Below are 18,615 nucleotides of genomic sequence, written 5' to 3'. Positions count from 1 at the left end.
GAGTTGGGGGAAAATGTGCTCTTGAGCTTTTTTAAGCACAAATAAAACATAGAAAACTAAAAAAAAATTTAAACAAAGTATATTAGAAATATTTTTCATTTACCATAAGGAGTGCAATAGCTAAAATTAGTTTTAATGAGAGTGACCCTTTAAGGCAAAGCGCATACAATGTCTTATGCAAGATGCAGGGCTTCGTGGGGAGGTGCATGATACAGTGATTCAAAGAAACCCAAAAGGGATTTCTTTTTGCACCTACTAGACACAGGGATCAAGTCCTGTGGAAAAAAAAAAGTGTGGGAACTCACCCAAGATTTCCATTCAAGGGCTGGTCCTGCAGGACTCCAGCTCATTTTTTTTAAACAAAGTATATTAGAAATATTTTTCATTTACCATAAGGAGTGCAATAGCAAAAATTAGTTTTAATGAGAGCGACATTTAAGTGTTACTTGACAATGAATGATGGGGTGGACAGGAAATTGAACATCTGCATACATCACATACAATGATATAAAGCTATACATAGTATAAAGGGACACCAATGGCGTTAGTGCACACATAAAGAATGCTCTGCAAGCTATTGTGGAAATGGTATAGAACCCCAGCATGCCAATAATGATGTCATGGTTCTAAGCCATAAGTAATGATGGTTACGGTATGATTGGTTAAGACACTAGATGAGACTAGAAAGAAATGCAATGCATTGCAAATGGAAAAGTTGGTACTTAGAAGGTCCTTTTGTATATTTGTATTGTAATTTCTGTACATTTTGTATTGAATTTCTCTATTTATGACACTATTGATGACTATGATGTTTATGTATCGTACGAAACGATGACAAGTAACAAAACAAAGATCGTGATTTATACTTATTCTTTCTAATACAGAGAAGGCTATATGTCTGAATTTTCAAGGTCTTAAAATGGATCAAGCTAGTAAGGATCTACCTGTATCATAAAGTCAGTGCTTGCTGCACTCACTAGTGATCCTGCATAGTGGAGATCATTTGCTTAAAAGGCCAAAACTGTAACGTGCATAATAGTATGGATGATGAACAGTATAATCAAGGATGAGTGTGCGCCACCTTGTGGTGACTGCCTTGTAATACATTGTTCTCCTGTGCTATAGAAGACTATGAAACTATGTGTTTATTTAATCTATATTCTAGCAAAGCGACCATTGCTCAAAGTGCACTTGCTGCTGGTCAGCCACTGGCAAAAAATATTCACAAGAAATCAGCCACTGACTAAGCCATATGTGCTCCTTGAACAAAGCTGCAATACCAGGCCCAATACACTAGCAGGAGGGGCGCTGTTCAATCTTGGAAAAACTTTAATGCATAAATTGCATATATTTAAGTGAAGCCACACATCTAAGCCAGTACACAAATGGGATTTTGAGTCAAGTATTTTATCTCAAGAATTCTGTTTTTGGTTTTATGGTTTCATCAGGAAAAAAAAAAAATCTGTTTAGCAATAAATTTGTTAAACTTTTTTTTGTGTCAGCCTTTCTTCTGTTCAAAGCACTGCACATTACAGGCAGAGCACGACATAGTTTGTTGTCCCACAGAATGTAATAAGACAAGTTACGATTTGCCAAGTTTTTAAAGAAAATAAATGTAAATTACAAGTTATACCAATGCATCTTAATGGTGGACAGATGGCAAATCGATTCTCAGGTCAGCGATCCTGTAGTCTCTTGTTCCGTTCGTCAGGATCCAGAATGATACATACAAACGTCACTCCTTCTTTGCTTTCTTGAATGCTGGCGCGGATGACTCCTCTTCATCAACTTGTGGTTTCTTCACAGTATAAGTAATGCCAAAGGCCGTTTTTCTTGTTTCTGAAGTTAAAAACACCTCAATGAATAGGCCGTGCCATCTGCCTACCAACTTGGAACATCTTCATGGAAATTTAGCATAAAAAGGGTTAGGCTAAAAGACAAAGCTTAATGTGAAAAGGCACACTGAAGACAGCCTTAGGACATCAGCAGGAACAGAACTTTCGCTTCTGATCCACATAAAGGATATGTTCACACGGACAGTAAAATACACTGCGGATCCGCCGACGATGGACCCTACATTGTGCCTTCAGCTGTACCAGCAATCCACCACACGCATGGCCTGAATACTCGCACACATTGCCTAGCGGCCGCGATGTGTGCGAGTACACTTCGCATGAGCGCGGTGACTCGCACATCGAAGTGTGTCTGCTCATAGCGGCGGATTGTCGCTATGAGCAGGCACAGTAGGAGGCACAATGTAGGGTCCATTGCCGGCGGATTGGCAGTGTAAAATACGCTGCGGATCCGTCCATGTGAACGTACCCAAAGGAGGAGATTTATCAAAACATGTGCAGAGGAAAAGTTGACTAGCTGCCTATAGCAACGAATCAGATCGCTTCTTTCATTTTTCAGAGGGCTTGTTAAAAATGAAAGAAGCAAAAGCTATGGGCAACTGGCAAACTTTTCCTCTGCACAGGTTTTGATCAATCTCCCCCATAACACGTAGGTTACAGAAATATCACCTTTTTAATGTGCATCAAATGTACCAGCATTTTCTCATAATGTAATTGGAGCAACCTATAAGAAGGAGATGGTGGGCAAGTATGCACAGAGCATAGGAAGGAGAAAGACTTTCCCCGAGACAAGCAGCAGGGCTGGTGTATGGGTGCATAACTGCAGTGGGGGTAATGGGTGACCATGTGGCTGGTCATACCTGCTGTGCTGTGCTGCCTACATCACCGCTATAAAAGTGAATGTGGTTGCAGCAACACGTGGGTCACAATGGAAGAGATTCTTCAAGACCTTTGCTGAGGAAAAGTTGAACAGTTGCCCATAGCAACCAATCATATTGCTTCTTTTATTATTCAGAAACAAAAAAATAATAATAAAATGCAATCTGTTTGGTTGCTATGGGTAACGGGTCAATTTTTCCTCTGTACAAGATTTGCTTAATCTCCTGCTTATATTCACTATTATACCAGCAATGCAGACAGCAACAAAGTTGCCTAGTAGCTGTAGCCTAAACAGAAAACAAAAAGCAAAGCCTGTCCGACACGAAAATTCTAAGACTTCAATGGGGTACTCTGCTGAAAAACATCTTATCCTCTATTTAAAGGATAGGGGATAAGATGTCTGATCACAGGTGTCCCGCCACTGGGGACCCCCGCTATCACCAGGCAGTCAGCGGTGGTGTCCAGAACACAGAAGCTTGGAGCTTCCGCATTCGTGACGTCACACCACGCCCTCTCCATTCAGGTCTATAGGAGGGGGAGTGACTGCTAGCACATAGCCGTCACACCTCCTCCCATAGACATGAATAGAGGGGCTTGGCGTGACATCACAAACCCGGAAGCTTCAAGCTTCTGTGTTCTGGACACCACCACTGACTGCCTGGTGATAGCGGGGGTCCCCAGTGGCGGAACCCCTGTGATCAGACATCTTATCCCATATTCTTTAGATAGGGAATAAGATGTTTTTCGGCAGAGTACCCCTTTAAGATATTAAGGGCAGGGTCACACGTAGCACATACACTGTATATTTCTGTGCTACCAAAGTCTATGGGAGTAATAATAAACACTTGCAGACTTTGCTAGCACTGACATACGCAGTGTCAAATATACTACATGTGACCCTACCCTGAAAGATCTTTTCTTTCATAGTGCGGGGGGGTTTAATGTGTCACATTGTCGTTCAACAAATCAATGGCTATGGTTGGACACAGCCAAAGTGTAGTTTTGCAATTGCTGGAGGTCCACAGTGTGGAGACCACTGACCTATCTTATGCCTGCACTCAGGCTGCCACTCAAGCCTAAATGGGGGTAGGAAGGCATAGTGAGCATGCTAAAAGCCACCACATTCCCTGTCCCGTGACTGAATACCATTTAAAGTGTAAAGTGTCTCCAGCCCATTCTGCAAGATTGGGGCAGAGCTCTTGCTGGGTGGTACAGCGGCAGAGGCAACTTGCCCAGCAAGTTCCATGCATAGGTTCTGTTCTTGTTAATATTTATGGATGAATTGACAACTGGGTTACTATCTTTTATAATATCTGACACATTCAGCAGTGACAGGGCAATGTAGAGACACCCACAAATAAAACATGCTCTGGAATTCTTAGTTCATGGGGAACACATTACTAAATAAATATTTCAGGGGTGTTACAAGGTTCCCCTTCTATAAAGTATATATTTCTGGTAGCAGCAGGTGCTGTGGGGAGGCAGGTACGGGTGTGCAGCTTTTGTAATGTGTGATTCTGGCTCCCCCTGCTGACACTAATAAGGAATGTCAGTAAGATAGGAAAGTTTCTTCAATTACTTCCACAACATAAAGTATCTATTATGTATCTAAAACTATCTATTTACAGTAGAATCTCCCAAAAGCAGACACTCACGAGGAATAAAAAAAGTGTCCGCTATTGAGAGATGTCTCCTTTTGGGAAAAAAATCTAAAAAATCTTTCTAAATGACCGAATACTGTCTTATACTCACTTCAGAGTGTAATTACCTCTAAAATACAAATATTACAGAAGAATCTCCCAGTGCCGTTTAATCACCCCTTATCCCTCCCCCATAACATTTCATCCCCCTTTATACCCAGTGCCACTTTATTCCCCCTGTGCCATTTCATTCCCCCTTTATTACCCACTGTGTAAATTCATCACCCCCCTTTATGAAGTGGCACAGGGGGATAAAGGCAGGATGAAATTGCACAGGGGGTTGGGGTGGGTGGTAAAGAAGGGGTGATGAATTTGGCACAGGGGAAATAAAGTGGCGGGGGGGGGGGGGGAGGGGGGGGGATCAGGGAAGCAGGGGGGTGAATGATGTGGCCGGCAGATGTACAGAAGCAGGAAACCACTGTTTAAACATTGGTCTTCTGCTTACTGGGGTGCTGGCTGTACCCCTTGACGGTGGCCCTGTGTACAAGGTAGGGCCGGCACATGAGCCTGGTTGTCCCCCATTGGGTGTGTTTTGTCCCCTATTGGGAGTGTCTGCATCCGCTATTGGGTGTGTCCACATCCGCTATTGGGAATGTCCCCTATTTAGAGGGTGCAAATACAATAAGTCGTATGGGACGCTGCCTAGGAATGAAAAACTGTCCACTATTGGGAGGTTTTACTGTATATACTTCTACTTCTCTTGTTTCTTGGCTCAGTAGTGGAAGTCTCTGAGCAGACCCACACTGAACTGATTATTATTAAGCTGGATGCGCAGCTGCGCTCTACTCTCCCCATTTGACTCTGCACAACACGAGATGCACTGCTTTTCACTGCTAGACGCAAGCGGCTTTTGGGTCTAAGTACCTTACCACCATAGGCGATTTACTACGTCCTTGGACATTGTTGAGCTGCGCTAACTCCCCCGAGCCGGGGAGCGTGATCAGCTCCGCGATCGGTCTGCAGTGAAGTGCTATCTTACATATCACATTACCTGATGTATTTATGCTTCCCCGCTGCTATGAGTAGCAAGATGAAGCGCACGCTTCTTCCTTGCCACTTTGTATACTTATATGCAAGATAACAAATACAGTGTGATACATTGTATATTACATTGTTTATATGTTACCATGACTACGTGACGTCACTCTTGGCGTGTCGGCCAGTGGAGTGACGTCACTTATGGGCGCCTCCTCGTGCATATAACTGGCGCCTGCGAGCGATCCAGCTGACAGCAGAGGAAGGCTAAGTGCCGAAACGCGTCCTGTGATTTGGATATACAATAAATTTTCTTCTTGCTTGCATTGGTGAGTGCTGGGACTTCCTTTTTAAATTGCATCATCATTTTTCCTCATGCACCACCACCACTCTGAAGTGCCGACCATTTCTTTACCACACTGAACTGATGTCACCAATTCTCTTCTATGTTCTTCTATGCCGTATAAAGAATCCTTACAACAATGCATAAAACCAACTTACCACCGTGTACAAGGGCAGCTCTGCAGTTAGTAGACAGCGCAGCCTTAGCAGATCTTTCAGACAATCCAAACAGCAAGCCTCTGATATTAGGTTTAGAATTTTACACAGAATAACTTTTCTTTATAAACTGAATATACAAGGAGATAAGTAATAAGAAGCTAAATCTAAGTAAGAACCAAGTATGATGTCATGATAAGCTGCTATGATAGCCCAATATCATTGCTGTCTATGTAAATGTGGTCTGTAAGACAACTGGAGCCAATAGCACCTACTTCTCAGACCTTTTATTAACCAGGCATTTAGAAGGCTGCAGGTTGCTGTCACCGAATAAGTTGAAAATAAAAGACGTGAATCATTAGAGAATACTTGGCTTAAATGACATGTGGTCATTTCTAAAATTGCTATCTACTGGCATGTATAGATTTCTTGGGGGGGGGGGGGGGTGCTGATCCTTATGATGCGCTGGGGGGGTATAGGTGGGCTTAAAGGAGTAGGGGATAAGTTATAGATTGCGGAGGGTCCAACGGCTGGGCCCCACCCCCCCCCGTGATCTCCTGAACGGGACCAGGCAGTCTGCCGGAAGCGGACATTCCGACCCCTGCAGGAAGCCGCGGCCGACACACCCCTTCCATGTATCTTTATGGGTTATATAAAGGGGGGCTGACGGCAGACGCTCTGTGTGGGTGTCGGCACGCCCCCTTTCAACAGACTGCTGGGGCCTCGTTCAGGAGATTTGCGGGGGGGGTCCCAGCGATATGCAACTCATCCCCTATCATTTGGATAGGAGATAAGTTATGATTCACTACAGAACTCCTTTAACAGGGCCAGAGATGTGAAGTTATTCATGCCCCGATAAGCCCTTCCATACCTCCAGTGCATTATAATTATTCATGCCCATCCAACAGATTCAGGAATCTGACAGATGGGAATAAAACACTGCATAACTAGCGGTTTTAGAATATACCAGCAGTTTTAGAATATACCACATGTCCTCTTGAAAGAAAAAAGAAAAAAAATGTTTATTGCTGCCTATATTCCTGCCCCTGGCCACATCACTTTTTGGGGCTAGGTCACCAGTATACCTTTAAAAAAGGAAATCTGATGTATACTGCAGTATACCTGCGGAATGGCCAAGGACTTTACTAGACCAAAAAAAAAAAAAAAAAGTACTAGTGACTGGGTTGGGTCTGTTTTCTGATGGGCCAATTTCCCGATTTTTCTAATCGTGCATTCTCTATGGGAGCACTGGAGACAACTGTGTACAGAACTATAATAGCGCTATGGTAAAACTTAAAAAATTTAAAAATGTAAATAGTATTTTAAAATTATACAGTAAAAATGCTTTTCAAAATGTATCGGTTCCAGGATTATTTGTAGTATAAGGATACAATGTGGCGATGTCATAAGGACCTCTCAGATCCAATGGCTGCAAGAAAAAAAAATTTAAACAAATTCCGCTATTTAGTTAGATTTAAAATACATAACATTCATGTGCCAAAAAAAATAGATTACTAGTTGACTGGCCAGTAAGACAGTAAGAAATCCTCCAGCCATTAGAAATGTCTTAACCATAACGTATTTCTCTTATATTTTTATGTTATTTTTAGATTTGCATATACAATACATTTGTTTTTTACTTAAGTACTCCAGTTTAGTAAAATGTATCCCTATCCAAAGGATATGGGATAAGTGTCTGATCACAGGGAATCCAACCATTGGGACACCCCCCAGCCCCAAAATCTCCAGCATTGCGCCCCGGCTATATGCATAAAAAGAGCTGCTTTAACCATAGCAGAAAGCGCTGGCCGGCAGGCTGCTCCATGCATCTCTATAAGAGACACAGATACAGCGTTCATTTATCTCCGGCTCTCCTATAGAAAGAGAACATGTTGGCCACCATTTCTTGCTGTGGTTGACACAGCTCTTTTCATGCAAAGAGCCAGGGCACCATGCAGGAGATCGCAGGGGTCCATGCGGTAAGAGCCAGCTCCCCCGTGATTGGACACAAACTGGTCCTGGGAGTTAATGGCCCACCCCATTAATCCTTAGCCGTGGTGATTTCCCGCTTCAGCTGGTGATTGGTAGAGCAGGCCATCCATCCTGCAACTAGTTATTCTCGGAAGGGGAGATCTGGAGCACACAGACTCCCACAGCAGTCAGACCCCCACAATCAGATACTTTCTCCTATGCTGTGGATAGGGGATATGTTTTATCTGCCAGATAACCCCTTTAAAATGTTCCTACTGTATGTGTGCAACAAGCGGATTATAATGTATGAAGAAACAAAACACCAAACTTACCCTTTCTGCACCACTAGATACAATAATATTCTAAAAGAAAAAACAACAACAACACAGCATGAGTATATGAACATAGAAGTCTGTGGCCTCTTGTCTGTCTAATGGACAAACTTTAAATGTGTTTTAAGCTTGTGGCATACATTATGGATCAGATAGGTACAGGTGTAGAACGAAAACACATTATAAAATAAGGAATGTGTGCAATTTTAAAGTGACAGAGGATTTAAAGTTTAATGTACCAAAAGAACCAAGGTGTAAACATGCCCTTTATGGTGGACTAAATAAAAAGCAGTATGTTTTGACCCTGGACCACTAGCGCTGTTATCTTTTTCTGTGATGTATAATGATGTGGAAATCCTATCGCCAGATGCCCGGGACATGCAGTTCAGGGCGCTGGGCAGGTGAATTCCTCTGACAGTTAGCCCGGCTTCAGGCAAGCAGGGCCAGGCAGACAACCCAGCGGCACTCAGGGTGTATGGAGCAGGATTCTGACTTGAGCCCTCCCCATACCCCACCGGCGGCTATTAACCCTTTAGATCGCCACTGTCAAAGTTGACAGCGGCGTCTAAAAGGGAGATGTAAATGCTCCCTGGTGGTCTAGTGGGGTGGATCGCAACCCCCCTACCACAGCGCGATCACGGGGAGAGGGGGTGGGTGGTCTAGAAACTGTAGAGGTAGCCGGAGGACTTCCCTCTGCCTCCTTAGAGACCATGGCTCTGCCATTGATGGAGGCTGGCTGGATCAATGGAGCGCAATGCACACAGATCCATGGAGTTTAATAGAACTGCATTGATCTGTATGAGGAATTTAATGATTTCTCCTAAAAGTCCCCTAAAGTACTAATAAAGTGTTTAAAAAAAGTTGAATAAAAGTTTAGAAGAGACATTAACCCCTTTCCATATTAAAAGTTCAAATGACCCCCTTTTCCTAAATAAAAACATAAACATAAGAAAAAAACATATTTGGTATTGATGCGTGCGCCATTGTCCAAACTATTAAAATATAACATTATATATCCCGTACTAGGGATGTCCCTATACCGATACTAGTATCGTTATTAGGGCCGATACCAGCCATTTCCTTGGTATCGGGAACTCGTTCAATGTCCCCGATACCAAATCCGATACCTTCTGCCGCTCCACTGCCCCGTTCTCATCATGGCGTTCCATGGAGCAGCATGTGACACACACGTCACTCCACCTCCTCCACTGCGCCCCGCGTAACGCTACGGAGGAAGCAGAGTGACGTGTACCGTATTTTTCACCATATAAGACGCTCCGGCATATAAGACGCACCCAATTTTAAAGGAGGAAAATCTAGAAAAAAAAAAAGATTCTGAACCAAATACTGTAGTAAAATATTTTATATCAGTATAGTTCCCCCACAATAGTTGGCAGTATAGTTCCCCCACAATGGTTGGCAGTATAGTTCCCCCACAATGGTTGGCAGTATAGTTCCCCCATAATGGTTGGCAGTATAGTTCCCCCACAATGGTTGGCAGTATAGTTCCCCCACAATGGTAGACAGTATAGTTCCCCCACATTGGTAGACAGTATAGTTCCCCCACAATGGTAGACAGTATAGTTCCCCCACAATGGTAGGCAGCTCCTCCCCCCTCCCCCCCACAATGGTTGGCAGTATAGTTCCCCCACAATAGTTGGCAGCATAGTTCCCCCACAATGGTTGGCAGTATAGTTTCCCCACAAAAGTTGGCAGTATAGTTCCCCCACAATGGTAGGCACTGGCAGCTCCCCCCTCCACAATGGTTGGCAGTATAGTTCCCCCACAATAGTTGGCAGTATAGTTTCCCCACAATAGTTGGCAGTATAGTTTCCCCACAATAGTTGCAGTATAGTTCCCCCACAATGGTAGGCACTGGCAGCTCCCCCCCCCCACAATAGTTGGCAGTATAGTTCCCCCCACAATAGTTGGCAGTATAGTTCCCCCCACAATAGTTGGCAGTATAGTTCCCCCCACAATAGTTGGCAGTATAGTTCCCCCCACAATAGTTGGCAGTATAGTTCCCCCACAATAGTTGGCAGTATAGTTCCCCCACAATAGTTGGCAGTATAGTTCCCCCACAATAGTTGGCAGTATAGTTCCCCCACAATAGTTGGCAGTATAGTTCCCCCACAATAGTTGGCAGTATAGTTCCCCCACAATAGTTGGCAGTATAGTTCCCCCACAATAGTTGGCAGTATAGTTCCCCCACAATAGTTGGCAGTATAGTTCCCCCACAATAGTTGGCAGTATAGTTCCCCCACAATAGTTGGCAGTATAGTTCCCCCACAATAGTTGGCAGTATAGTTCCCCCACAATAGTTGGCAGTATAGTTCCCCCACAATAGTTGGCAGTATAGTTCCCCCACAATAGTTGGCAGTATAGTTCCCCCACAATAGTTGGCAGTATAGTTCCCCCACAATAGTTGGCAGTATAGTTCCCCCACAATAGTTGGCAGTATAGTTCCCCCACAATAGTTGGCAGTATAGTTCCCCCACAATAGTTGGCAGTATAGTTCCCCCACAATAGTTGGCAGTATAGTTCCCCCACAATAGTTGGCAGTATAGTTCCCCCACAATAGTTGGCAGTATAGTTCCCCCACAATAGTTGGCAGTATAGTTCCCCCACAATAGTTGGCAGTATAGTTCCCCCACAATAGTTGGCAGTATAGTTCCCCCACAATAGTTGGCAGTATAGTTCCCCCACAATAGTTGGCAGTATAGTTCCCCCACAATAGTTGGCAGTATAGTTCCCCCACAATAGTTGGCAGTATAGTTCCCCCACAATAGTTGGCAGTATAGTTCCCCCACAATAGTTGGCAGTATAGTTCCCCCACAATAGTTGGCAGTATAGTTCCCCCACAATAGTTGGCAGTATAGTTCCCCCACAATAGTTGGCAGTATAGTTCCCCCACAATAGTTGGCAGTATAGTTCCCCCACAAAGGTAGGCACTGGCAGCTCCCCCCCCCACAATAGTTGGCAGTATAGTTCCCCCACAATGGTAGGCAGCTCCCCCCCCCCCCCCAATGGTTGTCAGTATAGTTCCCCCACAATGGTTGGCAGTATAGTTCCCCCACAATGGTTGGCAGTATAGTCCCCCCACAATGGTTGGCAGTATAGTCCCCCCACAATAGTTGGCAGTATAGTCCCCCCACAATGGTAGGCAGCTCCCCCCCATAGACATACAGCTTCCAGCCATATAGAGTGTATGGCTGGAGGCTGTATGTCTGTACTGCTGCCCCCACAGTGTGCCGGTCACCGCTCCTCTGGCCCGGTGTCACAATCTACTGCTATGGCCTATGGACCATAGCAGTAGGTGCCGGGACCGGGGGAGCGGTGACCGGAACACTGAAGATTACACACCGCCGGTCACTTACCAGGCCCCGGTTGGCGCGCGTCTTCCTCCGGCGCCTCTATGGTTGTACGCACGGGACGTCACTGAGGTCCCGTGCGTACAACCATAGAGAGGCGGAGGATCGCAGGAAGACTGCAGGAGGACGCGCATCGGCCGGGGAATGGTGAGTGACCGGCGGACATCCTTATGTCCCGAAAAGATTTATCGGGACATAGCGATGTCCGGCATAGGAAAACCTATGATTTTATCTGCCCGGGCCGGCTCCTGTGTGCGGCTGCAGGCGGGGGCCGGACAGAGCAGGTAAAAACTATATTAAAAACCAGGGGGCCTCCAGCTGTTGTGAAACTTCAACTACCAGCATGACCAGACAGCCTTTGCCGGTCCGGGCATGCTGTGAGTTGTAGTTTCACACCAGCTGGAGGCACCCTGGTTTTTAGTATACAGTTATTAGTAATTCACTTGCCCGGCGCCCGGAACTGTATGTTCCAGGCGTAGGGCAATAAACATAGCCGGTGTGAGGGGAAAAATTCACCGGCGGTCATGAGGCTGCTGCGGGTGGGGAGCGGGTAGTCAGCGCTCTCGCCCGCAGCAGCCTCGGGCGTATGTTCGCCGTATAAGACGCACCAACTTTCCCCCCCACGTTTTGGGGAAGAAAAAGTGCGTCTTATACGGCGAAAAATACGGTATGTCACATGCTCCTCTATAGAACGCCATTGTGTGGACGGGAGAACAGGGCAGCAGCACCCGTAAGAGGACAGCCGCAGGTGAGCTGTCTACAAGGGCAGGGGCTGCTGTCTACAGGGGGGCCTGCTACTAATGTCTAAAGGGGGGCCCTGCTGTTTACAAGGGGGGCTGCTACTAACATCTGCAGAGGGGCTGCTGTCTAAATGGGGCCCTGCTGTCTACAAGGGGGGGGGGGGGGGACTGCTGTCTACAAGGGAGGGGCTGCTGTCTACAAGGGGGGGGGCTGCTGTCTACAAGGGGGGGGGGGCTGCAGCTGTCTACAAGGGGGGGCTGCTGTCTACAAGGGGCTGCAACTAATGTCTACAGGGGGCTGCTGCTGCTATTGTCTGCAAGGGAATACTACCTAATATTAAAGGCAATCTTACAGCAGAGTCACCTGCACTAACTTGAATTTATAGGTAGACACGGTTTCTAATGCTGCTCACCTTGTGGTCATGGGTCTCACAGGCAATGCAAATTCTTTGTTCTGCCCAATGGAGAAGAGAGAAATCTGTGCTCATACTACAGCAGCCGCCTCCATTGCAAACAACAAGGACCCACATATTAGCATGGTAAGCAGCGCCAGAGACCGGGTCACCCTGTTATCAGATTCCCTCTAAAATAAAAGTACTCGTACTTGGTATCAGCGAGTACTAGAATTAAAGTATTGGTTCTCGCACTCGCATCGGGACATCCCTATCTTGTACGGTAAAGGACGTAAATGTAAAAAAATACCAAGCCCCAGAAAAAAAGTAAAAAGATTAAAAAAAAAGTCAGATCAATAATACCAAAATGGTACTGATACAAACAACAGATTACGGCTTAAAAAAAGAGCCTGGTATAAAATAAAAAAAAGTGACAAGGGGTCAGAAAATGGCAATAAAAAAAAAAATTCTAAAAAGTTTCTAATTTTTTTAAAATTTGTAAAACATGAAAAACTATACCAATTGGGTTTGCTGTAATCAGGCCGACCTAAAGTATCAAAATAACAGGTCAGTTTGACTACAAGGTGAATAGCGTAAAAAAGAGAACTTTTTTTAAATTTAAATTTCACCAATTTTGTTTTGTTTCGGAGCATAAGTTAAGGAAAAATAAAAGGTGTCATTACAACATTACAAAGTGCAATCGGTCCCACAAAAAAACAAGCCCTCATATGGGTCTGTAGATAGAAAAATAAAAGAGTTATGGCTATTATAGTGCTAGGCGAAAAAAAAAAAAAAAAGAATAGTGGCCCGGACAAGTAGATTGTCATGAGGGACAAGTAGACTGGGCTCCGTTTTAGTCCGTTAGACAAGTATTTTTTATTTCTACACCACTGATGTATTAAGTAAACTCTAAATAATGTAAGCCTTGAATAATATAAAAAAATAAAATTAATAAATAAAAATGAAAAGATATGGACACCTAGTTTTTTTTTTTATTGTTGATTTAGCTCCTGAAAGCAAAATGAAGCAGCTTTGTAAATAATCTTTATTAGAAATGTCCCAACCATATAGTTACTATGCAGACAAAGATCGGATAAGTCTGTCAGATGGACTTTCTGCTCTCTCAGTAACAGGGTTACATATCAGGCGTAGGAGTAGGACAAGAGAAGTTATAAGACGACAGGTTTGTGGAATAGGTTATCAACGGCATCCATGTTTTCAGGAAGCTATCATGAGTGTGGGTGCTCCAACTGGCCAGTTCCTCCATTCTACATAAATCCCCTACTTTCTGGTGCCAATGGGTCAGCAAGGGAGATGATGTCTGTAACCAATGAAGAGGTATCAGGGCTTTCGCCAAAGAGAGCAAGTGGGCCACCAATGACTTCTTATGCAGAGTGCAATCCGCATTAGAGAGACCAAAAAGCACCAACGGGGGAGTCAGCCCAATCCGTTTGCCCAATATGAGGGAAATCAGCCTACCTATCTTGGACCAGAACGGTATTATGAGTGGACAAAACCACCAGATATGTGAAAAACAGTCCCTCCCCTCTCGGCACCGCCAGCAGGTATCTGCGGAGGCCAAACCCCAATGATACAATAGCTCTGGTGTACAATACCATCTAGTCAGAAGGTAAAAATTTTGTTTAGATGTCGGCAAAAGCGCCTGGAGATGACTAGAGGTCGGGGGTGTAGAGTTAGGACACAGGTCCCTAAGCGAGATACCGTCCAGTCTTGCCCAAATGCCATCTATATCTGTCGCCTGAGGGTGTGTGAGGTATGGTACGAGGAAGCTAGGTGTCCCCGGGGAAAGAACCCTATGTCCAGAGCCCTCGTCCGTGCGCCTACCGTCATGTGTCTGTTTGAGTAACAAAGTAGCCCTCGTCAAGGGGTTAATCACCAGCCCAAGAGAGTGCGCTGAGGGAAGTCAGAGTGCCCGAGAGGCCGAGCCTACCGTCGTGAGTTAAGTGGTCATATTTTAGAGAGTGTTTCCCTGGGGACCTCACCTCCGAGACCAATTTCGCCCACCTCTGCAAATGCACCACCCTGTACAGTTGGGAGATATCAGGGACCCAATCCCCCTACCCCATGTCAGTAGTGCGTAAGACAAACGCGGTTTCCTGCCTGACCATAGGAATGTGTGGAACAGCTTTTTCCATTGTTGAAGGTGCAAAGCAGGCAGTGTAACAAGGACCATCCATAATGTATAACACTGCCGGGACAATGTAAGTCTTTAGGAGATTCCTGCGCCCCATCCAGGAGAGATAGGGTAATTTGTATTGTTCAAGTTGGGCCTTGATCCTATTAAATAAGGGTGGGTAATTGACAATGAAAAGGTCGGAAAGTGAGCTAGGTAGTATAACACCCAGGTACTTAATACCCTTCGATGGCCAGCTGTACGGAGAGTAGGATTGTAGGGAGGCAGCCAGGGATTTGGCATAATTCCGCTTAAAATTAGACAAAGTACAATAACGGTCTATGAGGGCCTGATTTTAGGTAGTAAATGTTGGGGGTTTGTGGTCCTAATCAGTAAATCGTCTGCAAACGCTGCCGTCAAGTGTGTACACCCCCCCTGTAAGACCCCGAATGTCAGGATCTTGATGCAGGGCCTGTAAAAGCGTTTCCATAACTAAGATATACAATGTCGGGGAGAGTGTGTCCCATTCCGGATCGAGAAGGCAGGGGACAGGGTGTCGTTAATTCTGATTTGTGCCCTCGGATTCGTATAAAGGGACATCATGGCCTGCACAAAGAGCAGGGGGGTTGTTTGGGGGAGGAAACTAAAATGGAGTAGGGTGTGGGAAGGTAGTCTGTCCCCAAGAGAAGGAGAGGCGTGTTAGTATGCCTAGTATGGTGGATCAGGTTCAGGACCCTATGGGCTTCCTGCCGGCTCCCTGCCCTTGATGAACCCCATCTGATTAGCGTGGACAACCCCCGGCAAAAGCCGTCCGATCTGGAGTGATAACAGCTTGGCCCAAATCTTTACATCCAAATTGAGAAAAGAAATATGCCTATAGTTAGAACAGAGGGTAGCGTCCTTACCCTCCTTGGTGAGAATAGTGATGTACGCTTCAAGCGCCTGCGACGGCAAGGGCACTCCTGCTCTCAGGAGTCTGTTGAACCACATCAACATCTCCCCGTCTGTTGAACCACATCAACAGACGGGAAGCAAGGTGTGTTTAAAGGCCTTGTAGTAGGGAAGGCTAAGGCCACCCGGACCTGGGCTTTTCCACGCAGGGAAGGCAGAAAGAACCCTCCCCACCTCCTCCTCCGTACAGGGGCTAAGCAACATGGAGCTGTCCTCAGTAGAGAGGCCCGGGACATCCAATCCATCTAGAAAGGATTTGATGGCTCGAGACCTGTCAAATGGTGTAGTGTCGGTCGTGGGAAGATTATAGAGGGATATGTATATGCAGAGAATGCCGAAGCAATGGACACTGTGTCAGAACTACGTGTCCCATCACCCGAACGTATGTGATGTATCAAGGTTTGGGCATTCCGTTTTTTAATCAACGCTGTCATAAGCCTACCCCCCTTGTCCACATGTAGGAAAAGCTTTTGTTTAAAGTGGGCGACATTAGCCGCATGGCTAATGATGGAGCAGGTTCCGCAGGTCATCCCGTAATTTCACCAGTTCCCCCTCTACTATTAAGGCTGGGTTCACATCACGTTTTTCCCAATACGGGACGGCATATGGCTGGGGGGAGCTAAAACCAGGCACTCCCGTATCCCTGCCGTATGCCGCCCGTATGTAATGTATTTCAATGAGTCAACCGGAGTGATCCGGTCGACTCATTTTTGCCTGTATGCGTTTTTCTACCGGACCTAAAACCGTAGTCAACCACGGTTTTAGGTCCGGTAGAAAACCGCATACGAGCAAAAATGAGCCGACCGGTTCACTCTGGTCGGCTCATTGAAATACATTACTGCATACGGCAGTGATACAGGAGCGGGCGGTTTTAGCTCCCCTCAGCAGTTTGCGGTCCGTATTGGGAAAAACGTGATGTGAACCCAGCCTAAGCTACATTTTTAATAAAGGTGGAAAATGTTTTGCACCATCATATATACGGAGCAGGAATACAAATTATTTTCAGGAGGTGTTTATAGACTTTAACCCCTTAAGGACTGAGGTCATTTTGGCCTTAAGGACCAGAGCATTTTTTGCATAGAAGACCACTGTCACTTTAAGCATTAATAACTCTGGGATGCTTTTACTTATGAAGTTGATTCCAGATAGTTTTTTGTGACATATTCTACTTTATGTTAGTGGTAAATTTTCGTCGACACTTGCATCTCATAAAAAATTAGAAAATTTAGCATTTTTCCAACTTTGAAGCTCTCTGCTTGTGAGGAAAATAGACAAAATAAATTATATATTGATTCACATATACAATATGTCTTCTTTATGTTTCCATCATAAATAGAGATGAGCGAACTTACAGTATATTCGATTTGTCACAAACTTCTTGGCTCTGCAGTTGATGACTTTAGCCTGCATAAATTAGTTCAGCTTTCAGGTTCTTCCGTGGGCTGGAAAAGGTGGATACAGTCCTAGGAGATTCTTTCCTAATACTGTATCCACCTTTTCCAGCCCACCGGAGCACCTGAAAGCTGAACTAATTTATGCAGGAGAAGTCATCAACTGCCGAGCCGAGAAGTTTGTGACGAATCGATTTTACTGTAAGTTCGCTCATCTCTAATGATAAGGTTGACATGTTTTTACTTTTGGAAGACATCAGAGGGCTTCAAAGTTCAGCAAAAATTTTCCAACTTTTCTAAAAATTTTCAAAATTGGAATTTTTCAGGAACCAGTCCAGTTTTTAAGTGGATTTGAGGGGTCTTCATATTAGAAATACCTCATAAATTACCCCATTTTAAAAACTACACCAATCAAAAGTATCCAAAATGATATTCAGAATGTTTGTTAATCCTTTAGGTGTTTCACAGGAATAGCAGCAAATTGAAGGAGAAAATTCTAAATCTCAATTTTTTATACTAACATGTTCTTGTAGACCCAGTTTTTGAATTTTTACAAGGGGTAAAAGGAGAAAATGCCCCCCAAAATGTGTAACCCAATTTCTCTCTGGTAAGGAAATACTTCATATGTGAGCGTAAAGTGCTCTGTGGGTGCACTAGAGGGCTCAGAAGCGAAGGAGCGACAATGGGATTTTGGAGAGTGAATTTTGCTGAAATGGTTTTAGGGGGGCATGTCACATTTAGGAAGTCCCTATGGCTCCATAATAGCAAAAAACAAAAAAAAAAAAAAACATAGCATCCTATTTTCGAATCTACACCCCACAAGGCACGTAACAAGGGGTATAGTCAGTCCTAACAACCCACAGGTGTTTGAAAACTTTTCGTTAAATTCAGATGTGTAAATGAAAAAAAAAAAAAAAAACAAAAAAAAAAAAAACATTTTTTTCCTCAAATTTACCATTTGGTAGGAGAAAATGTCCCCCAAAATTTGTAACCCCATTTCTTCTTAGTATGGACATACCCCATATGCGGAAGTCAGGTGCTCTGCTAGCGCGCTACAATGCTCAGAAGAGAAGGAGCCACATTTGGCTTTTTGAAAGCTAATTTTGCTTAAATAGTTTTTGGGGGTGCATGTCACATTTAGGAAGCCCCTATGGTGCAATAACAGCAAAAAAACAACATGTGGACGTCAAGTGCTCTGCGGGCGAACTACAATGCTCAAAAGAAAAGAAGCTTTTGTAGAGAGAATTTGTTTGAAATGGAAGTCGGAGGCCATGTGCGTTTACAAAGACCCCCATGGTGCCAGAACAGTGACCCCATTTTGGAAACTACACCCCTCATAGAATTTAATAAGGGGTGCAGTGAGCATTTACACCCCACTAGTGTTCTGACAGACTTTTGGAACAGTGGGCCTGTGCAAATGAAAAATTG

The 18,615-nt window shown here is 44.6% G+C and overlaps 1 protein-coding gene across 1 annotated transcript in view; it reads right to left on the bottom strand.

The window, feature by feature from the left end:
• Positions 1–101: 101 nt before the first annotated feature.
• RPP30 (ribonuclease P/MRP subunit p30) overlaps positions 102–18,615 on the bottom strand; it is a gene marked incomplete in the record, with an annotated part of 53,736 nt that continues 35,222 nt past the window's right edge. The window contains 4 exon segments of the mRNA XM_056530202.1: positions 102–1,839; positions 5,909–5,988; positions 7,297–7,334; positions 8,209–8,238. Coding sequence (XP_056386177.1) covers positions 1,736–1,839; positions 5,909–5,988; positions 7,297–7,334; positions 8,209–8,238 — 252 coding nt within the window.

This window comes from Hyla sarda, chromosome 7 (assembly GCF_029499605.1).
Source record: "Hyla sarda isolate aHylSar1 chromosome 7, aHylSar1.hap1, whole genome shotgun sequence".
NCBI lineage: Eukaryota > Metazoa > Chordata > Amphibia > Anura > Hylidae > Hyla > Hyla sarda.
Note: the sequence above shows the minus strand (reverse complement) of the source record. Positions and strands in the feature narration are given on the sequence as shown.